This window comes from Ochotona curzoniae, unplaced genomic scaffold, assembly GCF_017591425.1.
Source record: "Ochotona curzoniae isolate NIBS_2020 unplaced genomic scaffold, NIBS_Ocur_1.0 scaffold_4506, whole genome shotgun sequence".
In the NCBI taxonomy this organism is placed as follows: domain Eukaryota; kingdom Metazoa; phylum Chordata; class Mammalia; order Lagomorpha; family Ochotonidae; genus Ochotona; species Ochotona curzoniae.
Genome location: NW_024467119.1, coordinates 23,967,511 through 23,995,210, shown reverse-complemented (window position 1 = coordinate 23,995,210; position 27,700 = coordinate 23,967,511). Strand labels below are relative to the sequence as shown.

The window sequence follows — 27,700 nt, the reverse complement described above, 5'->3', positions numbered from 1 at the left end:
CCTACAAGTGTTCAGCTGCAATTCAGCACCAAAGCCATCCTAATAAATGTCATATATTTTTTCTCAAAGTTAGATCACATCTCCTTTATAAATGACTTTGATCCTACTCCCCTTTAACTAATAAATTATTATTATTATTTTTTTTATCAATTTAAAGACTCATGGATGCTCCAATACTGTTTTTAAACTGCTTCGCAGTGCCTTAATATATGAAGTAACTGACATGGGTTAATTTCCATACTAGGTACTTTACACTCAATGCCATGTTGATTGTCACACAACTAAAATTAGGTAAATATTATCATTGACTTTCAAAAGATGAAGAACCTGGGGTCATAGGGGTCAATGTCACAAAGTCATAATTAAATAAGGTTTAATTATTGCAAATGCCAGGCTCAATATTTAATTATTTAGTCAGTTTTAATTGTGTTAACTCCAAAGAACTATTAAATTGTAGTAAAATGTGTTTTTATAGAATATGTCACATAATGGTCTATTTCCAGAATTTGCTATCTATTACTTCCAAATTTTCTCCCTCAGAATTCTGTGCTCTTTTATCTAAAACAAACATTTCCTCATTTTTCCTAAGAAAGATGAGTATTTTGCCTGTAACTAATCAGAATTTAATCATAACAGAACCATATTTACTTAGAGGTTGAATATGAATCAAGTTACTGACACACAAACTGATTTCACCTCAATAAACTCCTTGTTTTAATTTATGTCAGTGTGTCTGTTATATTCTTACATGTGTTTTAAGTACAAGAGATACAAAAAGACGACTGTGTTGCTGTTTTAAGGTTTCTGGTACAGCTATTGTGCAGTTACAGAATATATAATGCTATAAGAAATCAAGAAAAAGCTGATTTAGAGTAACACAAGTTGCCCTTACATCTAGGAATTAGTCTTTTTTTCTGTTACCTAAGGATAAGTGACCTATAAAGAAAAGAGAGAGAGAGAGAGAGAACAATTCAGCTAAAAACAAACAAACAGGATAATGTGTGCTTTAATGACAACTTTCCTGGCTGTGTCACATCATGGTATAGGGCATATGGATATAATGTGTATTTTAGTGAAAGATCCCATGGTGAGACAGCAAGGCAGATGGTTGGAAGGGTCAATCTTCACTTGTATAACACCAATTCCTTCCATGGGCAGCATACCTGTTGACCCAATTGCTCTACTGCTTACAGGTTTTATCAGCTCTCAACACTGAGGACAAAACTCCCAAGACAGTGAAACTTTCAGGAACACACTCAAATCATTTCCAAACCATTGTAATATTTTGTACTATAAATATATTTCTCAGTTTCAGTATCTCCTTTCCACAATGGACAAGAGTGCTTGTATATTTCCATAGCATACCATATACATCTAACACAATTTCATCTATGTTCACTTAATTTCTTGTTAGAGCTCTATAGTTTAGTATTCAGGATGTTTTTTCTTCACCTCCAAGCCACATTCAATGTGCTGCATCAGGGTTTTCCTTTGACTCCATCCTGACATGAGGAACTGCTTTGGACACTCTGCTCAGATTATGGCAAACATAAGCATCATCCTAGAGGTTTTTGGTGAGGTAGAAGATGGTTGATGCACTTCCTGTTGCTGAAACATATTTCTGGAGCGGTCCACTGTGGAGCCGATTGCATAACTCCCTCACTGCTGGTGCAGGTTGCCACTTTGCCACGGAGTACAGTTTCAGATGTTACTATGAAAGCTCAGTTCATAATCCATTTCTTCTGTACTCTCTCATCTCTCCTTTAAAAAGTTCTTCATATCCTATTAGATCCTCTTGTGTTTAAATTCCAGCTTCAGTAGATTCTACTGTTTGCGATTAAGGACCCAAATCGGGAGTCTAGTAATGTTTGTGTCTTATTGATCAGCATATAAGCATTTTGAGAGAAGTTAACTTCTCACTCTCAGTTGTTGAATCACAAATTCTAGGCATAAATTCGCCCACTGTAGACAAACGCTAAGTTTCATAACGTAAAGTGTGACAAAGGGTTAGAGTCATGCGATATAAATGGCTCTGAGATCTGCCCTAATGAACTTGTGTGAGCTTGTCTTTCTCTTTCTTCATATGGGTTATTCTCAATAGCATACAGGTTCTAGCACATATCCAAGTTGTTGAGAGTGCTGTTTGTCTTCCAGACATTTGCTGGACCTAAAATGTACCAGTAAATAGCTGGTAAATCCCAACTTCTGAACATTTTCAGAATGCCCACTCTCTAATTTTCTATTTCACCTATTCTGATTTTTCAAAGAACATTATTTTCTTACAGAAAAATTTCTTGTATTTTCCTTTTGCAATTAATTAATTAAGCCATAACTGCATTCCTGTAATACCTTGAATAGTCTTTATTATAGCAATCCTTAAATATCTACTCACATTTATCAATCGTTGCAATTTTTATAATTATCATATAAAATGCCTATGAGTGAAATAATATTAAAATTAAATGTGCTATAAGATAAAATACGTAAATTATAGTTGCTATTATAGGCAGCAAGAGAAAAAGATACATTGCTCAATTTAACCTATTTCTCTTTCCTGGTGGATAGACTTCCAATTCATTTATTTATCTTCTTTATGTAGAATTTCACATGATTTTGAGGATCCACACATGTCCTACATAAGATGCAATTTTTTGCAAGCCTTGGAGTTCAGAAAGTCAGAGGAAGGTATGTTTTGTCAAGCTGATATGTAGAGTTGAAAGCTTTCCCTGACATATCTCAGGAAACAGAACAATTCAGGTTTTGGAATTGCCTCATTCCTGCATAAATGCATTATGATAGTATGCTTGGTCAAATAAACATAAATGAACCATCTGATTTCTTTTCCTTTTAATTGCCTCTTAAATAAATTTTAAAAGGCACTTAAATTTTGCAAATCATACTGACTTACATGGATCTCTAATTAAATTACCCTTTGGTTTCTTTGAGAATTTTTCTAACTATTTCAAATATTAAATAACTCATTCGAACAACACACTTATTCCCAATGCTTTGTATTTTCATTGGAGTTTCACAAGCATAAGGCTGAACACGATATTTTGTATTTTGAATATTTGATTTAAAATATTTTATATTTGTAATATTAAAAACCCAATATCTCCCCACAGATTTGTTTTTGATAATAAGCTGAAATTTACATAAAAAATAAGAGAGATAATGTTTACAATATTAAACAGAAACCAGATGTGGATCATGCTTCTCCAGATTAAACATTTACCGAACTGGCAGGAAGTGGCCCATTTCATTCACCCAAGTGAATTTTGTTTGAGTGGATTCTAATTTCTCATTCCTCTACCTTTTTGACCATCTTTCTGTTGCTTTGTTTACTTAATGGTGGTTTTTCTTACCACGGCCTTCCAAACTTCTACACAGCTGCTTCCCAGATGACCTAAATAGTGCATTTTCATATTCTATGAGTGTAAACTGTATAGGCAAGTCCTATACAGCATTCATAGAGGAACTGAAATGTCCCTGGGAAAGTTAATCACTGCAACACATATTTTTACAGAAACCTGCTAGAGAACCTGTATATATGAGAACACCAAACATTTTCTATATGTTTTAAAATATTTACTGAAAACTACTGTTTTCATAACCAAGATACATGAAAGACATGGAGGCTTATGTTTAGTAAACAAAGGAAACTGCCTCTTCTCTGTAATTGATAGTTTCTAATTTTGCACTTATTCATGAAAGATGGATTACAACGTATCTTATCCAAATGCCTTTAGAAGGCTGTAAAACAATATGTGTTAGATCCAAGCAATGATTGCTTCTTGCAGATTTATTAAAGCATAATTAGCAAATAAAATTATATACACATGAAATATGCAATATATTGATATATGTGTATTGTGAAATAACTGAAAATCAGAGAAAAAGTACCTAAAATCTCATATTTCAAGTGATAACACTTAACACTTTCAGCAAATTTCAAGTACAAAATATAACATCAACTATAGATGTCAATCTCATAAAAATGTCTTCTTTTTAGACTATTAGCAATCACATATCAGAGAAAATATGATATTTTTCTTTCTGAGTCTGGCTCATTTCACTAAGTATCATAGTCTCCAGTAGTATCCATTTTGTTTGAAAGACAGTTTTTCATTAGTTTCGTGTGGTTGGGTAGTATGCTATGGTGTATGTATAATACACTTTATCCAGTCATCAGTTAATGGACAACTGATTGAATCCATATCTTAGTTATTATGAATTGAGCAGCAATAAACGCACGGGTGCAGATAACTCGGACATATGATGATTTCATTTCGTTTGAATATACTCCCAGGAGTGAGATAGCTGGATAATATTGTAGACCTATTTCCAGATTCTTGAGGAATTTCTATACTGCTTTCCATAATGCTTGTGTGAGTTTACATTCCAGCCAACATTGTATATATTTTAGTCCACATCCTTGGCAACATTTATTTTTTTGATTTTTGGATATCAGCCATTCTAATCAATGACATTTCATTGCATGTGCTTGTTTGCACTTCTATTCGAAAGGCTGATTTACACAGAAAAGGACAGAGAGAAAGATCTTCTGTCTGCTGGTTCACTCTCCAATTGGCCACAACTGAGCTGATCTGAAGCCAAGAGCCAGAAGGCCCTGTAGGGTCTCCCAGATGAGTACAGGACTCCCAGATCACTGTCCACTGCTTTCCCAGGCCTTAAACAGGAAGTTGGATGGGAAGTGGGGCATTCAGGACACAAACTGGCGCCCAATTGGGATGCCAGTATTTGAAGTTGAAGGATTGGTAATTGAGACATGGAGCTGGTCTGTGTATAATGGTTTTTATTTGTACTTCCCTGATGGGCGGTGATTCTGAGCATTTTTTTCCTTATCTGTTGACCATCTGCATTTTATATTTCTCAAGCTGACTATACATTTTTTTGTCTATGTCTTAATTGGATTTTAATTTTTTTTGTCATTGTTGGGTGTCTTGATCTCCTTATTTGTCCTGGATATTAACCATTTATCAAATATATATTTTGAAAATATTTTCTCTCATCTGTCAGTGGTCTCTTCACTTTGTTGAGTTTCAGAGCTTTTTGGCTTGATAGAATTCCATTTGTCTATCTGCTTTTTTTGATTGTTCTTTCAGGGTCTTTTCAAGGAATGAATGCCTAAATAAGACAGTATATTATAGTGTTTTCCATGGGTTTTTCCTTCATGTATCTGATACCATCAGATCATAGATTTAGAGCATTTAGAACGATTGTGGATTAATTTTTTTTATAGAGTATGAGAAAGAGGTCTTCTGTTATACTTCTGCATGTGGATGTTCAGTTCTTCCAACATCATTTATTGAAGAGACTATCTTCCCCAGGGAGATATTTTGGCTTGTCTGTCTAAAATTAGTTGGTTGTACAAGTCTTAATTAGTTTCTGGTGCTTCTATTATGTTCCATTGTTTCATATGTCTGTTCTTGTGCCAGTACAAGACTGTTTTCATTCCAAATGTCCTAAACTTTATGATGAAACCTGGTATTATGATACCTCTAGCTTTGCTCTTATTTTGTTTGAGTTTGTTTTATCTATTTGGAGTTTCTTCTGTTTTGTGTCAATTTTGGATTTTTTTTCCTAGATATGAGAATGTCTGTGGCACTTTATTGGGATCACATTGAATCTATAAAGTGATTTTTTATTATGGATATCTCAATTATATTATCTTCTGATTCTTAAACATGTTATTTTATTTTTTACAAAATATTTATTTAGTTATCTATTTGCTTATTTGAAAGACAGAGTTACGAAGAAGGGAGAGAGAGAACCTTCCATCTATTGGCCCACTACCCAAACAGCCAGGGCAACTGAGGCTGTGCCAGGCTGCACCAGCAGTAAGAAGCTTCTTTCATGTCTCCCACATTAGTGCAAGGGCCCGCACTTAAATCATCTTCTACTGTTTTCCAAGTACATTTTCATGGAACTGAATTGGAAGTGGAGCAGCCAGGAATTGAACCTGTGAAATGCTGGCTTTGCTGTTTGCAATTTTACCCAGTAATCCATTGCATGGGCTTTTATTTCTTACTTTAATATTTTTTGTTTTTACATGTTGAAATCTTTCACTTACTCAATTAAGTATATTTCAAGGGGTACACTTAAATAAGGGACTGATAGAATTATGATTCCCTACGAAGGACTACACTATTGTAACAAAATCTGACGGGGGTGGGAGTTGGGTGGGAATTGCAACCTATAAAAAAATGTACCACATAATTCGAAATTCAAAATAAAAATAATTTTTAAAAAAGGTATATATATATATATATATTTGTAATTGTTGTAAATGGGATTGTTCTTACAAGCTCTTTCTCAGCCATAATCTTTGGTGTATGTAAATGCTATTGTTGTTTATGTGTTGATTTTGTAAGCTACAACTTTGTTAAACTCTGAGTTTCAATAATGTGTTAGTGGAATCTTTTATTTTTCCTCTATATAGCATCATGTCATCTGCAAGAAAGGATAATTTGACATGTTCCTTTTCAATTTGTATTGCTTTGATTTCTTACACTTACCTAATGGCTCTGGATAAAACTTTCGTAATAACACTGAATAGTATTGGTGAGCATAAGTTTTCTTTTCTGGTTCTGGATCTTAGTGGAAATCTTTCCAGATTTCATCATTAAATGTGATCATGGATTTGCAGTTGTCATATATTGTATTGATTTTGGGTAGGTACATTCCTCTTTACCCAATTTGCTTAAGACATTTTATCATTAAATTATAATGTATCTTACCAAATGCCTTCTGTGCGTTTATCGAGATAATCATATTTTTTGTTATCATGCTTACTGCTTTGCATAATTAAATCACCTCTGCATTCTATGGATAAACCCTACCTGGCCTGTGTGAATTATCTTTCTGATGTTCTGTCGAGGACATTTACAGTGACATTAATCAGGGATACTGGTACACATACTCCTCTTCCACTGTTTTGTTTTTTTCTGTTATGAGTATTTTTTCTTTCAATTATTTTGGATAGTTTAATAACTATTATTAGTTCTTTTGAAAATGTTGTTTCAGTTTAGCAATTAAGGCACCTGGTGCTTGGGTTTTATATGTTGGGTGGGATTTTTACTACTTTTTAGTCTCCAACTTGGTTGTTAGTCAACTTAGGAATCCTTTGATTTTATGCCTTGGTTTTGGCAAATATATGTACAGAAACCTACAAGTTTCTTCTAGATTTTCCAATTATTTGGCAAACAACTATGTATAGTAATTCCTAATTATTCCTTTTATTCCTCCTGTATCAATTCTAACCTCCTTCTCCTCTCTGGTTTCATTAAATTGGTTCTTGCTATTTTTCCCCTTATTAGCTGGGCCAATGGTTTACCATTATTTTTTTCAACAGATCAGCTCTTCATTTAATTGAACTTTTGCATTTTAAATTTTTGAAAAATCTTCTGTAACTTTTATTGTTTCTTTACTCCTGCCAATTTAGGGTTTGTTTTGCTATTGTTTTTATTTATTTTATTTATTGTTTTCTATGCATTCTAAGTACATGGCTAACCAAATCTTTCTCCAAATCAGGGAAGTTTTCTGCATTATTTTAGTGGATAGGTTTTCTCATTCAGTTTTTTCATTCTTTCAAGGTCTCTTTTTTTAAATAAATTGTTTATTTTTCATAATACAGTTGCTTAAGCTCAGGGATTTTCCCCTTCCCCTATCCTTTACCCCCATTGTTTTCCCCTATATTGTAACGATAGTTTGGTTTCTCAACAACAGTTACAAGTCAATGGTTCTACTTAAGTGTATCCTGACATTGCAGATATAGACAATGAAAAAAAAATCAGCATTTTATTGTCAAAATATATAAAAATCTCACTGGAGGTCCACCTTTTATTCAGAAGTAGAGATGCATATTGCATATTGTAATCACTTTGAATATTAACTATTGCTTATGTAATGTTTAAATATAATTCAATGTGACTGAATGCTGATTTGACTCCTGACGCTTAACATGGTTCTCTAATGTAAAGAGCAGGATTTCTGAGGAAAACAGAAATTAGTGCTGAAAGAGATGTGTAAATCCTTCATTCATTACGTGCTCATGAATTATGCTATGGCATCATTTTTCCCAAAAGACTTTTGTGTTTCCCTTTTTGTGACCCATGTTTTGTTTACTCAGCAGTACATTTTTTCATGGTGCTGTTATTGTTGTTGATGGTGTTGTTGTTGTGGCTGTTCTAGCTTGGACCAGTTGTTGACCTTGTTTCATGGCTTCCCACTTATGGAAATGTATAGTGATAGAGTACTGGGGTCTATCATGTACAGATATGGGGGTATAATGGAACATGCATCCCTGCTTCCAGACAAAAGATGGATCACAATGAAATTGTTGGACATGTGTAGACAATGGGATGCTGGACTGTCTGACATTGCACCAACAAAGTCGGGGTACACTTAAATAAGAGACTGATAGAATTATGATTCCTTATGAAGGACTACACTATTGTAACTAAATGGGAAAAATCTGATGGGGTTGGGAGTTTGGGGGGGAAATCCCAGCATATATGAAATTATACCAAAAATAAAAATATATTAAAACTGAAAAAAGACCAAATTGAATTCAGGAATTTTTGATAAGAATTGTTTCAAAAATCTGGTCCATGTGATTTTATTGTAGCTTTCCTTTACATATTATATTGTACCTCAGTAAAGGAGAAAAATCATAGATGATATGTGACCTAGCTGCTACTCACAAAAATGAAGTTGCTTTATCAGCACCTTGATTTAGCCAGTATTTTTGAAAGAATAGAATGAATTAAAGTGAAATAAAGTGACTCGGGTCATATGTACAAATAAATAAATTTACAAAAGCCTGGAATGTCAAAATAATGTGAACTAAAGATAGAGACCCAGGATCTAGTCTTACTTCTATTTTATTTATCTTTTTGTTCATAAGCCATTTAATTCTCCTGGATTCCTAACCTATCTCTACATTTCCAGTCATCACTAGATTTCTATTGTTTTGCAATTATGTGCGTTGGACTTTGAATTAAATTTACCTGGAATAATTCGGCTTAACTGTATTGCAAAAGAAACATATTTCCCATTGGCCAAGAGAGCAAATTATGTGTTCACTTAAGCCTTATTTTCATTGCTTTTTAAATTCTGTAGTGGCCACAGATCGTTATTTGAACAATGATGATATATCATCTTTATTAATCCAAATGATTCATAATTAATTAATCAAAATGAGGTTGGATTAATAAGGATGAAATATCATCATTATCACCTCATTTGATGAGATGAGCCAGAGAAATTGTAGGGAGATAGAGACATTACATGAATTTGAGAACTTCAAGTTTCTTCTCCCAACGTACAAAATCAAACATTTTTAAATGGAAAAGATCGGTTTGAAAGTCTGTAGAATGGCCTCTGAAATGGACTCTGATAAAACAATACCGATATAGAAACAATTCTGAGTTCCAAGCATTAAACAAATGCAATTACAGTTCATACTTTTAGGTAGATGTTGTCTACAATCCCTGCTAGTTCTACTTTATATATTTTTTTCTTTAAAAGAGTTCTTTAACTTAGTTGCAAGTAAGAGTTACAGGCAGAGAAAGGGAGAGCTACATCTTCCATCTACTGCTTCACTTCTCAAATGGCCACGATGGTTTGAGAGTCAGGAACTTCTTCCAGGTCTCCGAGTTGGAAGCAGGAGCCCAAGGCCTTGGATGATCTCTTACTGCTTTTCCAGGCCATTAGCAGAGAGATGGATTGCAAATAGAGCTGTTGGGACACAGACCAGTGACCATATGGGATTCAGGGACTAGCAGGTAGAGGTTTAGGTTGCTGTACCACTGTGCTGACATCTCTACTTGACCATTTTAATTTTAATTGAATTGTATGATATAGAAAATAGCATCCTTTCTTCTAAGTTAGAAAACAAAATAGTGCTTGCTTCGGCAGCACATATACTAAATTAGAAGATAAATAAAAATAACTCTGGGTAGCAAAGTTCAATTGTTGCTAATATATTTTTAGGGTTTTAAAAATTATTTATTTATACATTAACTTGAGAGAGAAGGAGACAGAGGGAGATTACATTAGTGCCCATCTATTAGAGAACTTTTGAGATGACTGAAATTGCTGGGAATTCATTGGGGGCTGAAATCATCAGTTTGGATCTTCACCCAGGTGTTCTAGGTGGATGGAAGAAACTCACTAAAAACATTCTGCCCAGATTCTGTATGAGTAAGAAGCTAGAGTCAAGAGGGAGGCCAGTTCCTGAACCTAGCTACTACGGTGTGAAATGTGTCAAAATCAGCATCTCAGTTGCTATACTAAAGACTGACATCAACATGTTTTACATTTAAAATGAAAACGTAAAAAAGAGAAACATTTGCAAGTGTTGAATATGCTTATTTCCATTTAACTATACATTTAGAAGTGATTAAATCATCAACTTCATATTTTCAAAAATTTGTCAAAATTTAAGCAGTTTAAAAAAATTTCATGTAAAAATACAAAGCTATCATAAAAATCAATGTTGTCAATAAGCTAGAGGTTGTAACACATCTCTAATTGTGAGCTTAAGGTTAATCTAGAGACATAATCTTCAAGAAAGCACATTCTAGACAAAGTGATTGCGAAATGATTGTTCTGGGATTCTAGCTTTAAAACACAAAGCAATGAGTCAAACCAAGTCTGAGTCCACTACTAGATTTGGTACACACAGATAATTCAGTAAGGATTGGTCTGAGCTGTCAGTGTGGGGGTCCCATAGAAAGGCAGGATGAACACGACATATAAAGCTGAAGGGATATCCTTATCCTTGAATTTTTGGCGAGACATAATGCTCTTGATTAACTTGAGACAGAAAGGCTAAAATGAGCCAACTATTGGAAATTTTAATCTATTGGAAAATGGAATTTCAAGTAGATATTATAAAATTGCGTGAACCACAGCTCAGAGGATATGAATAGATTCTAAAAGCATCCTGGGATATAATCAAGGTTCAACAAGTCAGGACCAATTTTTCCCTGAAGACTTTCTGGCTGAAGCCACAATTACAGGCCACTTTTAGTTCTCTTCAGAGATCTTCCACACCAAAATGTAGGACACTGTAATTCTTACTCACAGTGACTGAAAATGAAAGCCTCGTTAAGTACAAAGAGTTATGTTTTGCCAAGCTCAGTGGAAGGAGGAAGTGGCAAGGGTGGGTACAGGATGGGCAAAATACCCCAGTCTTAACTGTGGATAGCAGGATTGCTTAAAGTTCTGAAAAACAATCCCAAATTAGGTCTTGCCAATGGAAACACAACGTCTGCAAAAGAAACACGTGGCTGAACAAAGACTGGGATATGGATACAAGACAAAAGGGGAAAATGATGTCTCTTCACGACCACGCTGACTACAAAAATAGCTAGGGCATTTGATGTTTATTTGGTCCTGGATTCTTAGCTGTGTATAGTTGCATGTTGTGTATAATTTAATTAAGCCAATTACAAGCCCTACAATGCAAGTTCTTGGGCATTGAAAGGTGAAGATGACCTGTAACCCATAAGACTCCTGCCAAGGGTAAGTGGCATGATGTATAAAAATTATCTGGTACAGTGCCTTGTGCACAGTAAGTACTCAGTTAATTTCAGTTCTATCTTCAGCATAATCAACTCAGACTTTGATGTAGTTCAACTTTCTTAACCACGTTAGTGTTGGAAAACCTGAGAAAGAGACCAAGGTCTGAAAGTAAACTCTCTGCAGGCTTTTAAAAAAAATGAGATCATAACTCAATTAATGAAAAATATGATCAGTAGAAACTGAGACAATCAATTAAATCTGAAGTCACAAACTGAGCTGTCCAGGAGGACCTGACTGGTACTGTCTCTAACATGTACTGCATGGTGCAAACGTGATGGTGCACTTTACAATATGTGTGAATAGTCAAGTTAATGATAATCTGGAAATACACCCCATTTCAGGAAAAGTTGTAATTTTGTTCTAAATGATGCTTGAGATGAGGGAATATAAGTGAAATTTCAAGGGAATCTGTAAATTTAAGATATTATATGTGAAATTTGCTGCTTCTAAAAGCTTGATACAATTACAAAATTAATAGTGCAGGAGTCTGATTACAGTGGAGTGAATTTCTGTGTTGGGAAAAGTAAATATGAACAGTGCAACTCTGTGGAAATGTAATATGAGCCAAAATTTGAGCCATATATATATAAAATGTTTAAGATTTTCTTGTAGTCACATAAAGTGAAAATGATTTAAATGATATAATTTATTTAGTCTAATGTATGCGATGTAGCTAACACCTTAATACATAGTTTGAATTGATTAATAAGATGCTTCACATTTCATAAGTCTTCAAAATCAGGTGTGTATTTTACACTTACAGTATATAAAAATTTGGGGTTAACCATATTTCAGATGCGCAGTGGTCTTATATGGGTAGAAGATACCCTACAAACACCAGTCCAGAAAATGTTATAATTACAATTTGAGTGTGTTTCCTCCAAAATCATGTTGAACTTAGTTACTATTTTGATATTATTAAAGGGTGGAGCCTCTTTGTAAGCGATTAGGTCATGATGGCACTACCCTTGGGAATGGAATAGTGTCTTAGCAAAGGGCTCATATGACATAGCTCAGACTTTTCCCCCTAACTTTCCATCCTTTATGAATGTGGCGATGTAGCATTCTTCCCCTCTGGGGAGGACAGCTCAGGCATCATGCTGGAAGCAGACAGCAGCCCTCACTAGAAAGCATACTGCTAGCACCTTTATCTCAGACTTACTAGTATGAAGAACCATGAGAAACACACCTCTTCTGTTTATAAATACCACGCGGTCTGCAGCAGCACAAAGGCAAACGCCTGTGGAATTCTTGAGGACCACATTAGGATGCCAACCCTGTCTCTGGGATGGAGCCTGGGACGCTATGCTTCTCACAGACCTGTAGGTGAAACCTATGCTACAGAGTCATGGTACTTTAGGTGGTTGTGACGGGTCTTGGATCAGTATCTTTTACATCCAATAAATTTTCCTATCTTTAAAATTCAGAGAATCTCTGTTAAAGAGAGTACTAATTAGTCTAAGAATTATTAGTCGTTAATTATAATTACTCTATCAGTCACTATATTTTAATCTGGAACAACATTAATTACTTTTAAAATAAGCAATAGTCTGTGTACCATTTGTAGAAGCACTGTGGTCATTTATTCCTCTAGTTCTTTTTTAAACTTGAGAACCTGCCAGTATGTTACCGGAATGCTTTTATAAGAAGGCACTTAAGCACAGGATAAGTGCTTATAACTCCAACTTCAGGGATTTGGAACACGAAATATTTTAATAAAAAAAGACAATAGGATTGCAAGGGAAATTTTGCAATAATACCTCTCAAAGCTTCAGTATTTTAGGGCATTCCCTGGTCAAGGATATGAGTGTTTCCTGGAACCTCTAGAGAGAAGCATAAAGACAGAATTTTCATTTCCTCCTGATCATTTCATCTGAGGGACAGATAGAGCTCTACAGTGAAACTCGGGGTCTTTGTTTAATGCATAAATCTGGAAATTTAAGCAACTGTATACACAATTATCATTCTTCAATACAAAAAGCTTAACTCGAGACAAGCATCTCAGGGGGAGCAGTGAATTGGACAGTCCAAAAACCTGAGAACAAGTTCTCACTCTTGCTGTTTGACTTCTGCATTTGGCAAGAAGTTTATTCTTTACTTTCTCCTCTTTGAGGGTAATAAAAACACTGCTTGTGTACCCGTATTCATGTAGAAACGTGTAAAGGAGCCTTGTGAACCACAACATTCTGAGCATAAGCTATTCATGTGCTAAAAAGAAGGTATTAAATTTTAAAGGCACGGTCCAGGTATAATGCCAACTGATAAGATTATCAAATGTTCTGGGTACTTTCTGCAACTTGCATCTCATAAGTTACAATCATCTATTGACATTTGCATTTACCATTTTTGAAGTGTGAGAAAGGATTAATGTCACAGAAATAATGCCTCTTTCCTCACAGGATAAAATAACATGCCAAAAATAATAAGTAGAAAGGAATCTTACGAAGTTTTTTAAATTTTAAAAATCTTTGTTTTAGTTCTGACTTGAACTAAGTACAAAAGTATATATCCAGCAGAGTTTTTCCCTGGGAAAAACTGTTAAAGTATCACATACCACACTAATTCTGAGCAGGTCAAACACACAAAATACAAAGAAAAACCGTAACATTCTCGTTATGACCTACAGAAAGGGAATGTTTATTAAAGAAAACACAAAGGGTTGGACTGACAGAAGAAAATATTAAATTACAATTATCCATCAAAACCTCCAATTTCTGATCACCGAAGTTAATATAAAATAAATGAAAGACAAATCACAGACTCAAAGATGTTATTTAATATTTATATGCACGTACGTGTGTGTGTGTGTGTAGCAGGTAATTAATTCATAGGTGCATTCATATGAAAGCATTCATATGAAAGCAATTCTTAATACATGAGCAAAGGAAGAATAACCCAATTGAGAAAATGGGGGAAAAAAGTCTTAATTTGTACTTCCCAGAACGTAAACCAGAACAGGCAATTTAAAGATCACCAATTTGATAACAATCATGAAAATTAATATTAAAGCCACAATAAACCATGATGAGAACTCATTTCTAATGTTCTTCTCTAGAAAAAGTTGTTAATAGCCTGTGTTAATGAGAAAGAGCTGAACAGATCACTTACACAATATTCCTGTGGGTATATATTGCTATAACTGCTTCAAAAAACAATTTGACATTATCTTTAAACTGTTCTGTGCTGTGGCTTGGAATTTTTCTCACAAACTACAGGAAATTCAATATTTGTTCCTCCTTATATAGATTTTATTTCAGGATAATTTTGCAAGTAATCAAGCAAAGTGGCTCTCTTTGGGAGAATTGTAGCAAAAAATTAAGGCTGGATGGCACATTTAGGAAATCACAATTACGGATCTCTTAGTAAAAATATTAGGCAGCCATCATTAATGGATGCTAATCTCATCAGGTGAAATTTGCTGGGGAATGTTTGGATGGAGCAATTAGACTGATACCATTGGAAACCACTCATCAAACTTAGCAGAACTAAAATAGTGGCAACAGAAAATACATAGCATCACCTATTAAAAGGTGGTAGAAAAATATGAAATTGCATTTAGCAACTCAGTTTGCAGGAAACAGGCAAAATGCAGCACAAGAGTAATCTGTCATATTTGTAACAAAAGGCATTTACTGACCAATGACTTGCTTTTGCCAATAAATCAATAGGATAGGAGATAAAAAAAAGGAGTGGGTAAAAAGTAAATTGATGGCAAGAGACTACATTACATTATATATATATCTCTCTTTTAAGCAATCAATTTCAATTCCAATGAAAATAATTGATTTTTTTTACAGAAATAGGAAAAAAATCACAAAAGACAAAGGGCCCAGAATAGTCAAAGTGATGTTATAAGAAACAGAAACTAAAGATAGAAGAGTTCAAATATCTAATGGCATTCTATTAAGATATATTAATTAAAACAAAATGGAATTGGCATAAGAACCAACAGAAGTATCAATGGAAAAGAATAGAGAACCCAGAAATTAATCCAGATATGTATGGCCACCTGAATTTTTATAAAGATGCCAAGAATATACATTGGCAAAAGATAGATTCTGTGATAAGTGGTGTTGGTAAAACTGAAATGTGCATATGCAGAAGAGTTAAATGAAACTTCTTACCTCTTATAAAATACAGATTTTTTTTTAAATAAAAAGATTTATTTATTTTATTTATTTGTAAGGTAGTCGTACAGGAGAAAGATCTTCTGTTCACTCCCTAACTGGCCACAACAGTGGAAACTGAATCAGACCCAGCTGAAGGAAAGGGGTTTCCTCCAGTTAGCTGCTCCACATTAGTTAGTTTCCTCCACATTAGCTGCTTTCTCAGGCATATTAGCAGAGATTTGCATCCAAGACAAAAACAAGAGCCTGTATGGGATGCTGGTACTGCAGAAAGTAGCTTAATACTATATGCCACAACACCAACTCCATAATACAAATTTCAACTCAAGATGAATTAAAGATATACATGAAGACCTAAACTATGAAATTAATAGAAGGTAATACAGATGAAACACTTACTGATATTGGTTCAGTTAACAATTTTTGGAAAATATTTCATAACCACAGGTAACAAAAGAAAAACCAAATAAAGGGAATATATCACGTAAAAAATCTTTGTCATGACAAAGAAACAATCAGTAATGAAGATACAGCTAACAGAACAAAAGAAAATATTTGTGAGCTATTTAACCAACAAATGATAATATCAAGAACATACAAGGGATTTTTAGAAAGCTAAACAAGAACAACCAAACAATCCACTTAAGTGATGATCAAAGGATCTTAGCAGACATTTATAAATAGAAAAAATACAAAGTACCAGCAGGTATATGGGGAAAAAAAATCCTTCTCAGTATAACTAGCCACCAGGTTTAAAACTGTAATGAGTTATCACCTGAACCCTGTTAGAATGCCATTATAAAAATGCCAAAGCCCACAAACTGCACACAAGGGTATGGACAAAGGGAAGCTTCTATGAACTGTTGGTGGATATCTAAATTAATCCAGCTACTATGGAAAACAGTGTGGATATTCCTGATAAAGTAGAAATTGAACTATATAAATCATCAGCACCCTTACTGACTATATATCCAAAAGAAATCAGATAACTATATCCAAGAGATACCTGCATCATCATTTTAGTGTCACACATAATGCCAAAGACACAGAATCAACCTAAAGGTTCTTCAGGGCAAGAAGAATAAAACATGTAGTACTCACAAGGGGATGCTACCCAATCATAAAATAATGTAATGCTATCATTGATGACAAAATGGATGAGTATGGAGCATATCATGCTTATGTTAAATCAGCATGAGATAGAACTACAAATACTCCAAGTTCTCTCTCTTGTAGGCAAAATTTAAAAGAAAACTCAAAGTGATCCTAGAACAGTAATTACTAGAAAAAGAGTCCGGGAGTCATTGCGACTGCACATCCACAGCACATGGGATGAATAAGGTTCCTAACAATCTATTATGTATTTTCTAAAAAAAAATGTGAGAGAAGGATCTATGGTTCCAATCATCAAGTCATGATAAAGGAAGGAAAATCAGTACATATTGTTAATGAAAAAGTTTTTCTTCAATGTTTGTGAAACAACTCACAGTGTTCCTGAAATTTGTACAGGTCAAACCAACTACAGAAATTTGAGATTATTAGAAAATAGTATTAATTAGGTAAGATGACATTTTCTTGGATAAAATATTGTCGTCATGCTTCTTTTCATAATAGTATCGGATAATGGTTCGTGTGAAATTGGTATCTTTTATTTGTTTTAATGTAAACAAATCCACTAAGGTAACCTAATACGTTATCTCAATAAAATGTTAGTTACTATGACATTGAAGAAATAGTCTGTGATAATTGCTGAATTCTGCCTTGGTTTCATCAATGAGGCCCTTTTCTAAATGGAACACAGAAGCAATAGTGGATAGGTGTCACAAAGAGTCCAGTTGAACTTATTGGCTATAAATTGTCAGTAAGCAGCTACCTATACCTTTGTGAAGCTTGCTAAATTTTTTTTTTCAGAGTACCCAGAGGCTCAGCTACAGGTGGAGATTTGGCTGGATAAATGTGATTTTGGATTTTAGCAGAATCTATACAACAAATGTACAAAAAGACATGGTAGTGAAGATTATGGCAAGAGAGAACTAAATGATATAAACTATGCTTCCAGTTTAGATAGGAAAATGCTCATTTCACTTGTTTGATGATGGATTGGAAAATCTTTTGATAACAGTGAAGATGGGCAGAGATGGCATTGGTTTCAAAGGAGAATACTGTTTCAAGTGTTTGATAATAGTCTGAACACAGGAAAGAGTTAAAATTGAAGGCTGTTCCTATTTTTTGAAGACTCACTTTGTTATTTAAAGGCAGAATTACAATGACGAAAAACAGTAAGAGAGAGAAAGACAAAGATAGAGATAGATGGAGATAGAGACAGAGACAAAGGAGAGAGAGAGAGATGGAAAGGGAATCGTCTGTCTTTCCTCACATTCAAAATGGCTTTAACAGCTGGAGCAGGGCCAGATTGCAGCAGAAACCTAGAGCTTCCTCTGAGTCTGCAACATGAACTCAGGAGCCCAAGAGCTTGGATCATTCTCTGCTGCTTCCCAAGATGTATTAGAAAAGAGTAGGATAAGAAGCAGAGCATCTAGTACATGAGCCAGCGCCTGTTAGGGATGCTGGGCCACAGGTTGAAGCCTAATCCACTACACCACAACATTGGCCCCTTACTTCTGGGTTTTATTGTGAATGATAGTGAGATACAGAGTTTTAGTTTGAGTGCTATTAAGAATCAATATGTGAACATCTTGGGATTGCAGAACAAGTCAGAAGTGATAAATGGAATGAAGGTTCTAAAAGAGAGGGTAGGACTAAGGGTGAAAGGAAATCCAGAACAGGGTCATGGTGAGACAAAAGCAGGGTGAAGTGAATGGATTGCTGCTCTGTGACTAGTGGCTAGAGCAACACGGAAGGATGTTTCGTCAGGTAGACCGCTCTTGCGGCATCTAGGAAGACAGAGACCCAAATGATGTGAGAGCCTCATGAGGAGAGTCATTCTCAGGCTCCAGTTAGCTTTTAAAAGGAATGCTGCTGAGGAGTTGTATTATGTCTGAAGTGGTCTCTTTCTCTGACAGCTAAAAGAGAAAAAAAAATGTATCTTTGCTCATTCTGAATTTTATGATACACTGATGTTTATTCATTGCCAGTCTCATCGTTCTAGGAACAATGTGGGACACAAAATCAACATCCTCCTCTCTTCCTCTGAAGGTGTGAGAATGGTGTACCACTTACCTCAGATCTGTGGCCCTTGGAAGAAGCTTTTTCTTCCCACTAAAGTAGACTTCAAAATTCTGCATCTTTAGCCTGTGGGCGTAGTCTATGTATCCCGAGATCTCCTGCCCATGAGAATTTTTGTCACGAATGAAGATTATAGACTGTTAGCACAGAAGAGACAAAAAAGACATGGAGAATAAATAAAAGCCATTATAGTAATTTTTAACATTGTTTAACTTACACTTCTTACAAAGGGCAGATATTAAATGTAGGTGTTTGAAATACATTTTATTCCAATGATATTATCCTTGTGGTTTTCATCTTTCCAGATATTTTATGTACTGTTTCAAATGAACGTATTTAAACAGTATTTATGTATGGGCTACTTCATGACATTTTATTGCACACATACATTATATAATGTCCAATTGGGGAAATATATTTACCTCTGCAAGCATTTATATTGAAAACATCCCCAATCCTGTCTTTTAGAATACAGAAGTTCACAGGATGTTAGTATTTTGTGCTATAGAACCTTAGGGTTTCTTACACCTATCTAGCTATAACCTTGTACCCAGCAACCTTTCTGCATCCTGCCTTTCCAACCTTGCCTGTGATAACCACCATTGTACACTTAATTTTTGACATCACCTGTTTCTTAAGCTTCACAAATCAGTGAAAGGACATGAGACTTACCTTTTTCGTGGTTGGATGATTTCACTCAGCATAATGAAGGACCTTCAGGGCCATCCATGTTCTTACATATGACTGGATTTAATCCTTTTTTCTTTATATCTGAGTAACAGCAGCCATAGTCCATTATGTATATGTACCTTATTTGTTTATACGCTGACCAGTGTATGAACACGTAGGTTGTTTCTATTTCTCGACTAATGTGAAGAACGCTGTAGCCAACATGGAGTGAAGCTGTGCATGTAAGAAACCAATTTCTTTTTCCCTGGATTTATACTCTGATTTTGGAAAGCTGAGTCACACTGTACTTTATTTTCAGCTTTTTGAACATTCTCCATAATGTTTTCCACCATGGTTCTATTATTTTACATTCATACCAAAGGTATGCAAATATTCTGTTTTCTGAATATCTTTTTTTAAAGATTTATTTCTTTTTATTGGAAAGCCAGATATTCAGAGAAGAGGAGAGACAGAGAGGAAGATCTTCCATCTGATGGTTCACTCCCCAGGTGACCGCAACGGCTGAGCCGATCCGGAGCCAGGAGCCAGGACCCAGGAGCTCTTCTTTCTGGGTATCTCATGTGGGTGCAGGGTCCCAAGACTTTGGGCCGTCCTCGACTGTTTTCCCAGGCCACAAGCAGGGAGCTGGATGGGAAGTGGGGCTGCTGGGATTAGAACCGGCGCCCATATGGGATCCTGGAATGTGCAAGGCGAGGACTTTAACCACTATGCTATCACGCTGGGCCCTGCCAACAGTTTTTATTTAAGAATTGAGTAATATCACATTGCAGTTTTTATTCACATTTCTCTGAATTTGTGATACTCAGAATTTTATCATGTGCCTGTTGCCAATGTATACTTTCCTTTGAGGAATGTGTTTACATACACTACCCATTTCCTACTTGAAAGTGTATGTTTGCTATTGAATGGAATTTCTTACATATGTCCAGATATCAACACCTTTTTAGAAATACCGCTTGAAAATATTTTTCTACAATTCCTTAGGTTGTTTCAACATTCTCTCAAATATCATTGATTTTTCTTTAAAAAAGTTATTTTGACATCTTCAAAAAGCACTTAGAGATTTCTAGAAACTAGATTATAGTTTCTGGCACTTTCTATTGCACTTTTTAGGAGTGATGGCTCCCAAGATGTTTGGATGCTTGTTGGCATACAGTATCATCTACGCACTGAAAACTTTTAGCAATCAGTTTTTATGTTATCACTGCTCTTAAGAAATGCTAAGCAGGCTGTTTAGTCTGCTATTTTAGCACTACATTGCACCTTTAGAATACATTAACTAATTCATTTGAAAAATAGAGTTACAGACAAGAGAGAGGGGAAGGAAGGTACAAGGAACAGAGAGAGACAGAGAGAGAGAGGACAGAGATCTTCAACCTACTGGTTCACTCCTCAAAGGGCCTTTACAGCAGGGGCCCAAGCCTTGGGTCATCCTCATCTACTTTCCCAGGCACATTAGCAGGGAGATGGATCAGAAGAGGGGCACAGCCAGGGGAGGAATTGGTGCCCATATCAGATGGGAGTCACAGTTGGTGCGTTAACCCGTTGCCTTGACAATGCTAGTCCATATTTAGCATCTCAAATGAAGGTTTGTAACATTCATTGTTAGTTTGAATCTTAAATAGCCCTGAACTCAAATTTTTCCAAGTCTGTAGTTGTTCTGTTCTTCAGTCTGAATTACATTACAATGGTGTAGTCTGTCCCTGTAAGCTTCTTTCTGGCCAGTGGTAGATCAGACCCCTTTTGCTGTGTTCATCAAATGCCCTAATGTCAAATCTCAGAACCCACAGTCCACCAAGACTAGTTCAGCCTGGAGTTGAGGACTAAATATCATGCTGGAATAGTTTGCATGCTGCTGAGGTGGGCTCATTCCTGATGTCACCAGCTACTTGTGACACTGACTGAGACAAAACTGCTCAACTGGAATCCTGACATTGTGCTTGACACTGATGCATGTCCAGAGGCTCTGTATGCAGGCACTAGGACTAGGACAGGGACCCACAGGATCTGATCAAAGGTTAAGTCTTACCAGGCTGCCTGAGTTACAAAATAGTCCTGTGATTCTTTGCTGTCTGCTCAATATCACAGAAAAGATGGTAAAGTCAGTCTTTCAGCTACACAGGCAAGGCACTGCACATATCACACCTAGGTCTCAGAGTCACTAGGCCCTGCATCATCTTTGGAGTACACACCATGCATATAAGAGACTAATAAGTCTGTCTCACCTAGATGCAACTTTGTACCTGACATTGGACAAGTCCAAAGACTTTCACAAGCACTTACCTGGGCATATGAACTATTTGCCCAGAGTTGGGCTTTACCAGCCCAGGACTGAAGCTCAAAATCTAAATCAGTGTGCCCCTTGATGTCTGTCCAACATGGTAGGAACAAAATAATGGCAGGTCTTTAACACCAAGACTGGTCACAACAGGTTCCTGAAGTTACTAGGTCCCACAAATCCTCAGGGCTATGGGCCAGACCCATGCAAAATCAGGAGCAACGCCTGAGTTTAACCATCCGAGCTGTTGTCTTTCTTGTTCGGAGTCTCTTCCTTTTTGGACTACAGCCTTTGGCCTTTATCAGATGCTGGCTCTCACAGTGGTAGTCCGTCCTCCAAACTCTTTCATTCCTTCATTCTAATCTCTTTTCTGGACATACTTTTCTAACTAAGAAGACTAAAGAGCAAAGGTTTGAGTACTTTGCTCAGGGTGTTACAGCCATTAACTGAGAAAATGGAGGTTGAAACCTGCACTTCTAAATGTTATATTTGACATCTGACTTATTTTGTATTTTCTGTCATAGAGACAATAGCTGGGGTCTCCTTGTCTTTTTAACTGCAAATGCTGTTCCCTGATGTTAGACAAGTCATGCTGGGGTCGGAGAAAAGAGACTCTCCCTTCAACACGGAACTAAAAAAAAAAGTCTATCTTTTTTGTCCCCTACCACAATCCCAATAAGTGATAGATTAACCTTAGCAGCTCAGGCATTGTTTGATTATTGGAAACATAATGGACATTCTGAATCAAAATTTCAAAATCAACTTAGAAATTGCATTGAAGTCCTGGTAAGAAAATGAGTTCCGCTCAGAGTCCAAAGATTAAGGAAGAGCAGCAACCCGGAAATAGTCCCAAATTCACCTTTGTCCTCTAGGCCTTTGCCCAACCTCAGAGAATTTGAGCATGACCTTTTGCACTGTATAAGCAGGAAATAAATTACCACCTTTCAGGTACAGAAGTTCACGTGATTTACTATCCCAATATAATGCCGAGAATTTTTTTTTAAAAATTAATGAATTAATAGCTTCATGTTAATGTTTTTGGAAAGGCAATGGAGGATCACCTAAGTGGTTAGGTCCCCACCACCTTGGCAGGGTTGCTGGCTTCCAGTTTAGATGATAAACATTTGAAAACACAAACTTGGATAACCTTTAGCAAATACTCAAACTTCATTATTCTTATAGGTGAGCGAATAATGCACTAAAATTATACACATTTGGTCATGTCACTGTTTTATATTATTATAAATGGATTTTCATGTCAGCCTAAAGCCTCCTTTCTGGAAAAATCTGATTAATATATTGTAAGTCTCAACTCTGCCACCTACTTGTTGTGTGACACCAGGAAGTTAGTTAGCTGTTAAAACTTCATTTCTGCTACTATCAAATGTGCATAACACCTGCCTCTCAGAGTTGGTGTATGAATTACATTTGACTATTTTTGCTAATCATCTAACAAGTGGCTGTTACATGCAATAAATACTAGGATTATCTGTTTCTTTTAGGAACTTTTACCATTCACCTTGCTACTGTATTATGTCAAGTTTTATCATTTCCTTCAGAATAGGAAAATGGAATCATCAGAATTCCATTGCCTAAGTTGTTACAGCTACGTCTAATTGGCAGTATATGATTCCATTCTTTTGTTAACTTATAGTTATTCCTGGCGAATTTTTCAGATGTATTTAGAAGGTAAAACTGAAACGCCTTTTAGAGGAATTACTATATGCATGTAGGATAGACACATTTGACCACAAAGCAATGCTTTCAGCAGCTAGAATGGAAAAAATCATGTTCCCCTAAAAGCCCCTTGATGAGTTATTTTATTGTATTCTGACACATGAGTGACAGCTTGGTTAGTTCCTGACCTCCAATGCTTTGAGAACAACTGAAAATCTTTATCAGTGATTATGTTAGTTTTTCTAACAACTTATTGTCATTTTTCTTGCAGCTAGATTGAGGGATTTTATGTAACATAAAATTTACTCTTAAGTGTAAAATTTAGTGATTTTAGTCAATCTGCCAAGTCGTTCAACACAGTCCGGTTTTAGTACATTTTCATTGTCTCATGGGATCTCTTAGGACCATTCTCAGGCATTCCTGTTCCTACTCTCAGCCACAGGCGATTGCTAATATACTTTTTGTCTCTACAGATTGCCATTTTCTGCATTTTTCATATACATATAGTCATACAAAATATGATCTTTTTCATTCTCATAACATTTTATCACAGTTAATTTCCCAAAGGACACATGGAAACTATGCTTTGTATGTTAAAGAACTCTTTTACATAATGCTTTGCTTATACGAGAGAAGCTTCCAGAATGAACATTTTCCTTAAATAAGACCCTTTAATCCACTTTAGAACATGTCAAGTTCTAACCACGGAAGTATTAACTGCAGTGACTGATAGCCCATTTGAAGCCATGAGTTCACGTTCACTAGAAATCTATTCAGAAAACATTAGTTTTTAACCACAAATAAAATAAAAAAGCCTTCACTAGATTCAGAGATCGTGAAATATGAAGGTGTATTTATTCCTAATAATGAAGGAGGTATTCCTATGCCAAGAAGTGGGAAAAATCTGAGATTTTTCTGAGATGGTTAGTGACTGCAAAAGTAAATAATGATAGTTGAAAAAACTTACAGAATATTTAGGTCCTTGATACTTTTGTGTTTGTTGGAGAAAGATGAATTAGATGTTTAACCATTAATATATCATTTAGATCTTTGGCAGCTTGTCTTTTCCCAGAAGTGGATTAAAATGCAGCTTCATAAACTTGGTATAAGTTGTATGTTGCCTGATTTTTCTTGCCAAACGCTAATGAGGAGACATAAACCTGATACACTGAAATGGGACTTTTTCAAGAATTCAGCCAAAGTCACTTACAAAAATAACTGAAGGTCCACTGAGCAGGATGCTTCTGTGCTAAAACCGAAACATCCTTTTCACAGAGTAAGAGCTGGCATGCATAGCTGAGTTCCTGTGTTACTCACCTCTCTAAGGCTGACCATGGGCTCTCAGACAGAGGAAGAGGAATGATTTTCTCTTTTTTTTTGCTGTTGAATTTGTAAAACTCAGGGCATGTATCATTCATTTCTGAGCATCTTTGTTTCATTTCAAAAGAGATCATATTATAGAGCCTAAGTTCTCTAGGGACCAACCATGCTCTTTTTAAAATGTAACGAATTTCAAGTTCATTTTATACTTATATGTTTACATTTTTATGTGAAAGAGGAGAGAGAGACACACGCATATGCACAGAGAGATAGAAAGGTCTACTGATTAACTCCCCAAAGGCTGATAAAAACCAGGTCTAGGCCAGGCTGAAACCAAGAGTCTGGAACTCACTCTGGATTTCCCATGTGAGCAGCAGGGACCCAAGTCCTTGAGCTCTTGCCTGCTTCTGCCTGGGATGCATATTAGCAGGAAGATGCCTTGGAAGCGGAGGAGCTGGCAACTCAAGCACGGCGCTCCATATAAGATGTAGGTATGCCAAACTGAGGCCTAACTGCTAACCCAATCACCTGCCCCTAACAATTGCTTGAAATCCATGGATAATGTTTTGTAATATGAATTTTCCATGTACTTTTGAATTATGCTTTGCATAAGAATTCATTTTTATAAACTTCGTGTCAATTATTTTGTATTTATTTGAGAAGCAGTGTGAGTGAGAGGCAAAGATAAAGAAGTTTCTATCGCAGATCCAGGTCACAAATACACATGAAGTCTGGAAGCAAGGAGCTTGGGACTCCGTTTAATTCTCCTATATTTATGTCAGAAGCTGATAACTTAAGCCATTCCAAAACCTGTAATGGGGGGAATTTGGAATCTGGAGTTGGAGTCAGGAAGCACATATCCTAATTGGCATCCTAACTGGTGGACAAGCACCCACATTAGCCATTATACATGAACATGGTAAATTACCCTGATGTTAGTGACTTAAAACAACACGGCGCATTATCTTAAGTTTCGTAGGTCAGAAATGAGCACTGAGTTTTACTGGCCTAAAGCCAGTATCAGCAAGATGAGCTCTGTGAGGCTCCTGGAGGGAATTTGTTTTCTTGCCTTTTCTAGCTTCTAAAATTGCCCACATTCCAGAGCTTACAATCCCTTCCTCTAACTGAAAAGTCGCAGCATGGTATCCAGCTCCATGCTCCTCAGTCTTTACGTTCTCTCTGACACGGCTGGGAGGGCTTTCCTTTCATAAGGGATGACTGTTGTCCAGATTATTTAACTTCCTCATTTCTTATTTGAATTCCCTTAATTCCTTTTTTTCTTTTGGCCCAATATTTCTAACAAGGATTTCCAATACTATCTTCAATAGCAGTGGTGACAGTAGACATCCTGTCTAGTTCTAGATCTTAGTAGAAAAGCTTTCCTTCTTTCCCATGAGTCATGATTGGGTTGTTTGTATATTGCTTTTTTTTTAAGCATTTATTTATTTTTATTGAAAAGTCAGATATACAGAGAGGAGGAAAGGCAGAGAGGAAGATTTTCCATTCGATGATTCACTCCCCAAGGGATCATAATAGCCAGAGCTGAGCCAATCCGAAGCCAGGAACCAGGAACTTCCTCCAGGTCTCCCACGTGGGTGCAGGGTCCCAACGCTTTGGGCTGTCCTTGATTGCTTTCCCAGGCCAAAAGCAGGGAGCTGGATGGGAAGTGGGGCTGCTGGGATTAGAACCGGCACCCATATGGGATCCCAGGCACGTTCGAGATGAGGAATTTAGCTGCTAGGCCACCCTCCGCGCTGGGCCCTATCTATTGCTTTGATTGTGTTGTAGAATGTTTCTTCTATGTCTATCTTGCTTAAGATTTTTAGCATGATATCAGACTTTATCAAATGACTTCTTTGCAACTACTGTACTCTTCAGTTTATTGATGTGATGTGTCACATTGATTAATTTGAATATGCAAAATCATTCCCGAATGCCAAGAATAAATCCTACCTGGCCCAAGTGAATGTTCTAATTTATGGTTGGATTCTGTTTGCTAGTATTTTGTTGAGGATTTTTGCATCTATGTTCCTCAGGGATATCAGTCTGTAGTTCTCTTTCTCTGTTACGTCTCTATCTCACTTTGTTATTAAGATGACGTTGGCTTCAGAGAGTTTGGAAAGATTGCTTCCCTATAGGCTAGCACAACCATGATGGAAGTCAGTTACAGAGAGTGCTAAGACAACTGAAAATTGATCTGCCATAAGACCCAGCTATCCCGCTTCTGGGAATATATCCAAAGGAAATGACATCTGCATATGAGAAAGGGATTTGTAATCCTATAGTTACAACAGCACAATCTACAATAGCAAAGACATGGCAACAACCCTGATGTCCATCAAAAGAGGATTGGAGGAAGAAATCATGGCATATCTACTCATGGAATACTATTCGGCCTTTTTATTGTTTTGAATAGCTTGTGGAGGATTGGGGTAAGTTCTTGAAACGTTTTGTAGAATTAAGCAGTGAAACTATCCAGTCCTGGAGTTTTCTTTCATGGTAGAGATTTCATTGCTGATTTAATATCCATCTGGGTTTTAGGTCTATTAAGATTATTACGTGCCTCATTACTCAGTTTTGATAAATTATAGGTGTTTAAAACTGTCCATTTCTTCTAGGTCTTCTGACTTGTGGGTGGACAGCTACTTGTAATAGTTCTTGATTGTTCTATGAATGTCCAAGTAATCCATTGTTGCATTTCCTTTCTTGTTTCTCTGATTGTATTCATTCACATTTCCTTCCTCCTTTTTTCTTCTTTGATTAGTTGAGCTAGTTAGGAATCTACTGTGTTGATTTTTCTCAAAGAACC

General features: G+C 36.0%; 1 protein-coding gene across 1 annotated transcript in view; it reads right to left on the bottom strand.

The window, feature by feature from the left end:
- CFAP299 (cilia and flagella associated protein 299) overlaps positions 1-27,700 on the bottom strand; it is a 500,128-nt gene that overhangs the window by 44,446 nt on the left and 427,982 nt on the right. Inside the window, exon 6 of the mRNA XM_040967260.1 lies at positions 18,921-19,063. Within this exon, the coding sequence (XP_040823194.1) occupies positions 18,921-19,063 (143 nt within the window). The remainder of the gene's footprint in view (positions 1-18,920; positions 19,064-27,700) is intronic.